This window comes from Oryctolagus cuniculus, chromosome 6, assembly GCF_964237555.1.
Source record: "Oryctolagus cuniculus chromosome 6, mOryCun1.1, whole genome shotgun sequence".
NCBI lineage: Eukaryota > Metazoa > Chordata > Mammalia > Lagomorpha > Leporidae > Oryctolagus > Oryctolagus cuniculus.
The window spans coordinates 28,625,186-28,633,193 of NC_091437.1; the positions used below are offsets into that span (position 1 = coordinate 28,625,186).

The window sequence follows — 8,008 nt, forward strand, 5'->3', positions numbered from 1 at the left end:
CTTATGCATAAATTATAAATCACTAGAGAAACATATCCCTTTTTTAAAAAAACCAAAACTATAAATGACTAATGTACTTATTTTAGAATTAATTCCACTTATGGCAGTATCCAATCCAGAGGAAAGCCCTACTTCAAACTCCCCCAAATAATCTAACACAAGACCAGATACCACATGTTCTTTCAAAGAGCCTCTTAATGAGATGTCCCTTCATTCTCTGTGGTGTACAGCATCCTTTGTTGCAGTAAGTCAATAAGTACAACTTAGTTCAATTACAGATGTGTTCTGGATGGTATTTAGCCAGAAGGCATTACACTGGAATTCTACACAGTAATGAAAATGAATGAATTGAGCTAAATACAGCACATTAACCTCACATTGAGCTCTTAATGAGAGAAATAAAGCAGATTCAAATGATTATCTGCTGTATACTTCTTATAAGAGGCAAAACTAAAGAATACACACTTAAGCCGGGTGTTAAGACATCTGATAGAGACTAAGGGATTCATAAACTCCTTCATGTCAGGATATCACTAATATTTTGTATACTTTCCATTTACATTCACTTTTCCCCCCACTGGTGACAATAAATTTTATAGCATCTAGGATATAACATATCAAACACAAATGGAGAATCAAATGCTTTTGATAATGAACATGAAACAATGTCAGAAGATAAATTCTTTTTTAAAAGATCTATTTATTTATATGAAAGGTAGAGTTACAGAGAGGTAGAGGCAGGGAGAGAAAGGGAGAGATCTTCCACCCGCTCATTCACTCCCCAAATGGCCATAATGGCCAGATCTGGGCTGATCCGAAGCCAGGAGCCAGGAGTTTCTTCTGGGTCTCCCACATGGGTGCAGGGGTCCAAGTACTTGGGCCACCTTCCGCTGCTTTTCCAGGTGCGTTAGCAGGGAGCTGCATCGAAGTGGAGCAGCTAGACTCGAACTGGTGCCAATATGGGATGCTGGCACTGCAGACAGCAGCTTTACCAGCTATGCCATATTGCTGGCCCCATTTGAAATAAATTCTTATACTGCCATGAGTAGCTGTATGAATTGGGCAAGTGACTTCATCACTTGGAGTCTTAGTTTCCATATCCGTTTAAAAGGTGGGGGCAGTGAGAAAGATTGAGTCTCACCTTTTGGCGGTAACAAACAATTTATGATCCAATGATCACACAGGTTTCTCCTATATTTCTGTCATGCCATTTTCAATATATATAATAATCTTATTTCCCTTAAAATAAAAAAGCCAGAAGCTTATCTTCATTTGATTTATCCTCTATATCATCTGGGAAGCAGGGCAATATAGTGATTTTTGGGGTCAGATAAAATTAAATCGAGTTCCATCTCTAATATTTACTAGGCAGAGGATCTTGCATTGTGACATAAACTCTCCTGCCTCACTTTCTTCATCTTTAGAAAGAGAAAGAATATATATATTTTTATATAAATCACGTAACACGGTGTCAGTGCATAGAAATCATACCTAATGAATATTACAGCCATCATATTCATAAGTGACAAGCCAGCTGCAGTCCTAAGCGTTTTAGGATCCGGGGACAGGGATGGATTTGTGTGCATCAGGTGCCAGTTGGTCTTAGCCCCCTATCACTGTGCCTAGTAGACCTCTGGTTCCTGTAGGATGACACCCCACAGTCCTCTTTCTTTTTCCTATCTTCCATTTCCTCCGTGATCTCCAACCCCCGCCCCCATATATTTGGCTCAAGCTCCAGAAGACACTGCAGGGTCCCTTTGCTTCTTCCTTAGTCTCTGGGCAAACTGTGGAGTGTGCAGATGTAGCTTAAATTCGTCACTGTTTGCCTGTGGCTGCACGGCCCCACTGGTTAGCAGATAAAGATGACTTCAACCTGAGCGAGTAGCCTAATTGGCTTCTTAATTCCCAAGGACATTTTTTTCCTGAAAGGGAATTAGCAAGAGAGTCTGCTGTTGCTTTGGCAACAAACTTTCAACCCTTACCTAACTCTCCGGAATGAGAACATTTCTATTAATACATTGGGTAGACTGGGGAGTTGAGTTGCTCAATACAGTTTCTTCCAAGTGCAAAACAGCTTAGGGGCTCTGCTAGCCGTGGGTGGCGCTGCGGTGGGGGGCTGGTAAAGCCAGGAGCAGCCCCCAAAGGCGGGAGCTGGGTGCGGGAAAGTGAAAGTGTATCCCCAACAGGTGGCTGCGGCTGCACAGAGCGCAGGGGCGCCGCTGAGAACTGATGGCGGCCGCGCGCAGAAAGCCTTGGCGAAGCAGGCAAGTGGAGTCTTTGCTCCTTTTCTTGTGCGTATCTGTGGGGGGCGCGGCAACCATCCGCTATTCAGTGGCGGAGGAGATGGAAAGCGGTTCCTTTGTAGCCAACGTGGCTAAGGACCTGGGGCTGGAGGTAGGGAAACTGGCTGCACGCGGGGCGCGGCTCGTGTCTGAGGGCAACAAGCTGCATTTCCGGCTCCACCGCAAGACCGGGGATTTGTTTGTGAAGGAGAAACTGGATCGGGAGTCACTTTGTGGCAAAGCTGACCCGTGCGTTCTGCACTTTGAAATAGTGCTGGTGGAGCCTCTGCAGTCCTTCCGTGCTGAGGTCAGGGTATTTGATATCAATGACAATGCCCCAGTTTTCCTAAACAAGGAGCCGCTTTTAAAGATTCCGGAGAGCACCCCGCTGGGTTCGCGGTTTCCTCTGCAGAGCGCCCAGGATCTGGACGTGGGTCTCAATGGGCTCCAGAACTACACGCTGAGCGCCAACGCGTATTTCCACCTGCACACTCGCTTCCGCAGCCACGGGCCCAAATATGCCGAGCTGGTGCTGGATAAACCCCTGGACAGAGAGGAGCAGCCTGAAGTCAACTTGACAGTCACCGCGGTGGACGGCGGGTCCCCGCCCAAGTCTGGCACCGCCCACATCCGCGTGCTGGTTCTGGACGTCAACGACCACGTGCCACAGTTCTCCAGGTTGGTGTACCGAGCTCAGGTACCGGAGGACAGCGCCAGGGGCTCTTTGGTGGCCGCTGTGACTGCCACGGACCTAGACGAGGGCACCAACAAGGAGATAACTTACTCCTTAGCCCAAAACCCAGAAGCGATTCTGCAGACGTTTGAGATTGACTCGCAAAGTGGGGAGGTTCGGCTTCGAGGGCCTCTGGATTTCGAAATGATTGAAACCTATGACATCGACGTTCAGGCCACCGACGGGGGAGGCCTCTCTGCCCACAGCAAAGTGCTGGTGGAAGTGGTGGACGTGAACGACAACCCTCCTGAAGTGATGATCGCCTCTGTGTCCAGCCCTCTCCCTGAGGACTCGCCACTGCAGACTGTGGTGGCCCTTTTCACTGTCCGAGACCGGGATGTTCGAGTGGGAGGAAAAATCACCTGCTTCCTCAGAGAAGACCTTCCCTTTGCAGTCCGACCTACATTCCGCAATTCCTACTCGCTGGTCACCGCCAGAGGCTTGGATCGGGAGGAGGTCCCCAGCTATAATATCACCCTTGTCGCCGTGGACACTGGGCCACCCAGCCTCTCCACGGAGACTGTGATAGAGGTGCTAATAGCAGACATCAATGACAATCCCCCAGTGTTTCAGGAGGATTCCTATATCTTGACTGTTCGAGAAAACAACAGCCCTGCGATTTTCATTGGCAAAGTCCATGCTGAGGACCTGGATGTGGGTGAGAATGCCCAAGTTACATATTCTCTGCTGCCTCCAAAAAGTGGAGATCTATCCGTCTTTGCCTACATCTCTATAAACTCAGACAATGGGAAGCTCTATGCACTTAGAACCATGGATTATGAGGCTATTCAAGATTTTCAGTTTGTAGTAAAGGCAACTGATGGGGGCTTCCTGTCACTGAGTAGCCAAGTGACTGTCAGAGTGGTTGTCCAGGATGACAACGACAATCGCCCGATGATCTTGTACCCACTACAGAATGGCACCTTTCCCTGCAATGACCTGGTGCCCAGGTCTGCAGAGGCCGGCTACTTGGTAACCAAAGTGGTGGCTGTGGATGGTGACTCAGGTCAAAATTCTTGGCTTTCATATCATCTACTTAAAGCCACTGATCTTGGGTTATTCTCTGTTCAACGACAAAATGGGGAAATCCGTACACTGAGGCAGATAGCTGAGAGAGACCCCATGATGCAGAAACTGACCATTCTCGTTCAGGATCATGGCCAACCAGCTCTCTCCACTACTGCCTCACTCAACATCCTGCTGGTAGATGGCTTTTCAGAGCCCTACCTGCAGTTCCAGGATCCATCAAAACATCCCAGAAAGGTAAATCCATCCACTAAATATTTGGTTATTTCTCTGGCTGCACTTTGCTTTCTCTTTCTCCTCTCTGTCACAGTGATCTTCATTGTACACATCTGTGAGAAGATTAAACACAGAGAAAAGTTTACAATTCAAGAACATTTTTATGATGATTGTAATTTCCCTAACAACCTAGTACAAGGAGGTGGCAATGGATCCTTATCCCAACCTTGTCCATATGACATGTGCTCAGCCACTGGCACTGGCAACAGTGAATTCAGGTTTCTTAAGCGCTTTATGCCCAACTTCCCTTTCCCCCATGCTGCTGGAGAGGTAAAAACAGGGACGGGCTCCACTTCACCTCCAGATTCTAGTAGAAACAGATCCCAGGGGTCAGAAAGCCATGCCCAGGTACCTGATGACTATATGTAGCTCACTTCAACAGACCTTCAGGGAAAGAAGAGAAATACAGTTTTATACCTGGTGTGCAAAGATCTCCCATCCTCATTAAAATAAAAATTATAGTAGATGGCAACGTTAGTCAAAGAGTGGCTTGGTGAAAATGGGAAATCAAGATTTAAGCTTGGCGTACTTAGTACAAAACAGTGGCCCTGCTCCCCAGATCATATATCTGTAACCCCTTCTGCATTTGGAATTCTGATTAAAGAAATGTTGCCATCTTCAAGGGGTCTTCAAAATATTCATGGAAAATGTGCAATCTCTTTTAATTCTATTTTCTTGAACATTTTGAAGTCCATCTATTTAATGCATATGGAACTTCTGCTTTTCCATCTCATCTGTGATAGGTAATGAATGAATGAGTCATTCTCATTTCTTCTGCATGTCATTGGTCCTAGAACAGGAAATGTTTGGTTTTGTAGAGATATGCTGTAACTTTTTACCTTTAAGTCATTTCCCAGTAGAAATTGTACATGCTCACGCTGGCACCGCGGCTCACTAGGCTAATCCTCCGCCTTGCGGCGCCGGCACACCAGGTTCTAGTCCCGGTCGGGGCGCCGGATTCTGTCCCGGTTGCCCCTCTTCCAGGCCAGCTCTCTGCTGTGGCCAGGGAGTGCAGCGGAGGATGGCCCAAGTACTTGGGCCCTGCACCCCATGGGAGACTGTGAGGAAGCACCTGGCTCCTGGCTCCTGCCATCGGATCAGCGCGGTGCGCCGGCCGCAGCGCGCCAGCCGCGGTGGCCATTGGAGGGTGAACCAACGGCAAAAAGGAAGACCTTTCTCTCTGTCTCTCTCTCTCTCACTGTCCACTCTGCCTGTCAAAAAAAAAAAAAAATTGTACATGCTCAGAGAAGAGAACTAGCTTTCAGCTCTGATATATCAGAAAGCTATTAGGTTTGACAAGCAAAGACATAATTTAATATTCTGAAATTTCTAGATTTTTGTCCCTGATGAGTAGAGGTTATCTTTGAGTCAGCACCTTGCATACAATCATGTATAATCATAGAAATACCTAATGAATGTTGATGCTCACAGGTAAATATGGAGTGAGGAATGATAAAGAAAAACTCAATTTTACTTATTTGCAAATGTAAGGGGATATGAAGCTCAGGAGATAAAATTCAGGAATATTCTCCAGAATTAAATTGGATGTAGACTTATTAATGTCATTTGATGCTTTAGGCCAGTCTTACTGCAGCCGGCGCATTGCGCTGATCCAAAGCCAGGAGCCAGGTGCTTCTCCCGGTCTCCCATGCGGGTGCAGGGCCCAAGCACTTGGACCATCCTCCACTGCAGAGGGCCACAGCAGAGAGCTGGCTTGGAAGAGGGGCAACCGGGACAGAATCCAGCGCTCCAACCGGGACTAGAACCCGGTGTGCCAGCGCCGCAAGGCAGAGGATTAGCCTATTGAGCCGTTGCGCCGGCCAGGCCAGTCTCAAATTTCTCTTTCATATCTAGATGATTGCCTTACCAATTATTTGAAAATCAAAAATGAAGGGTAGATGAGAATAAACATAATTTAGGCCTGCTATAGCAATATGTGCTACAGAACACTTATTCTGTTTTGTAATTTGTAGCACAACTACCAAAAAACCATTAAAGGAAAAAAAATTAACTGATACCAATTACATGGACTTAAATTATACTTTCAGGGAGTTCCATATTTGATGGTAAACCATTTTCCTCTCTGGGCATACTAAAGTAATGAGAAAAAAACTGATAAAAAAGAAATATTTCTAATAAGTCATAAGACAAAGTAGAGTAGGAAATCAATTAGGTATTTTGAAAAGCTTTATTATTTAGTTAGTTTTAAAAGTAGAAAGAGAGACAGAGATCTCCCATCCATTGGTTCACTCCCCAATTCCCTGACTTGACCAGAACCATGAGGCAAGAGTTCATTCTCAGTCCCACAGGTAGGTGACAGGGACTTAATCAATTGAACCATCATCTGCCTCAAGGGTACATGGTAGTTGGAAGCTGGAACCCAGGCATGCTGATATGGGATGTGCCCTTCAGCTAGCTTTCCTTAATGTGAACATTTGATACAACCACTGTACAATTGTCAAAGTTAAGAAATTAACTTTGGTACAATTCTATGAACTAAACTACAGACTTTCAGATTTCACTAGTTTTTTTCCTAATGTCTTTTTTTCTATGTTCAAGGACCCATTATAAAATCCTAAAGTGCATTTTGTTGTTATGTCTCTTTATTCTCTACAACCTGTGGTAGTTCCTTAGCTGTTTCTAGTTTTTCATGGGCTTGAGACTTTTGAAGAGTACTGGTCAATTATAAAATGTCCTTTAGTATAGAACTGCTATTGTTTTATCACTATTAGATTGAGTTTATGCTTTATTGGGAAGAATACCACAGAAATATTATGTCCTTCTTTGTATATGATATCAGTAGGGATGTGGTGTCAGTGTGTCCTTACCCTGGTGATGATCATTTTTTTGTTAAAAAAAGCGCATAGTGTAAAATTTGCCACATCAACCATTTTTAAGTGTGCATAGTTCAGTACTGTTAGAGTGATAGTAATCTTGGTTAAGAGAATGTCTACCAACTTTCTGCCCAGTAAAGTTATCATTTTTCTCTTTGTAATCAATAAATAGCTGGGGGAAGATACTTAGAAACTAGGCAAACGTCATGTTTCTTCTTAAACTAATGTTTGTATCCATTGCTGGATATCTCCTGTGGCAACTGATACTATAGCATCCTAATGATAATTTTCTGTTTCCCTGATTCCTTTTTTACAATTAATTGGTTAAAGCTCTTTTGTAAGGAAAACTTGCCATGATTCCTCCATGTATTTATCTACTTACTTCTTTATATGTAGACTCATGGGTATTTACTTTAGTATTTGCATTATAACCTAATGCTATTATTATTTATTTTGTTATTCAGCAAACCCTTTTAGCTAAGATGAAGAGCAGATTTTAAAGACTTGAATTATCAAAATATAATACATTTTCATCAAATTTAGGATTGCTTTGTTTAACCTGGTATGTTAGATTATGTTAAGAATATAAATATAAATCTATAAATTTCTTTAATATTTTTAAAGTTCCTTCATAATTGCGCTTTAACTTTAAATGAAAATTACACTAACAGAATTTAAAATTTTAACTACAGTTATATAATTATTAAATATATTATACTATAAAATTTTAAATTTATTATACAGACATGTTTATATATTTATAATAGAGTGTTACTTAAAAGTAGAATTATATGCTGAAATTAGACATATAGATATACAAGTAATGAAATTGCTATGTCTGATTTTATGTAATTTTC

General features: G+C 43.4%; 1 protein-coding gene across 1 annotated transcript; it reads left to right on the forward strand.

Annotated features, from left to right (window-relative positions):
• Positions 1 to 1,194: 1,194 nt before the first annotated feature.
• Positions 1,195 to 5,358, forward strand: PCDHB1 (protocadherin beta 1). The gene has a single exon (XM_017341607.3). It carries the CDS (start codon positions 2,230 to 2,232, stop codon positions 4,684 to 4,686), a length of 2,457 nt encoding a protein of 818 aa, XP_017197096.3. The 5' UTR covers positions 1,195 to 2,229; the 3' UTR covers positions 4,687 to 5,358.
• The last annotated feature ends 2,650 nt before the right edge of the window (positions 5,359 to 8,008 follow it).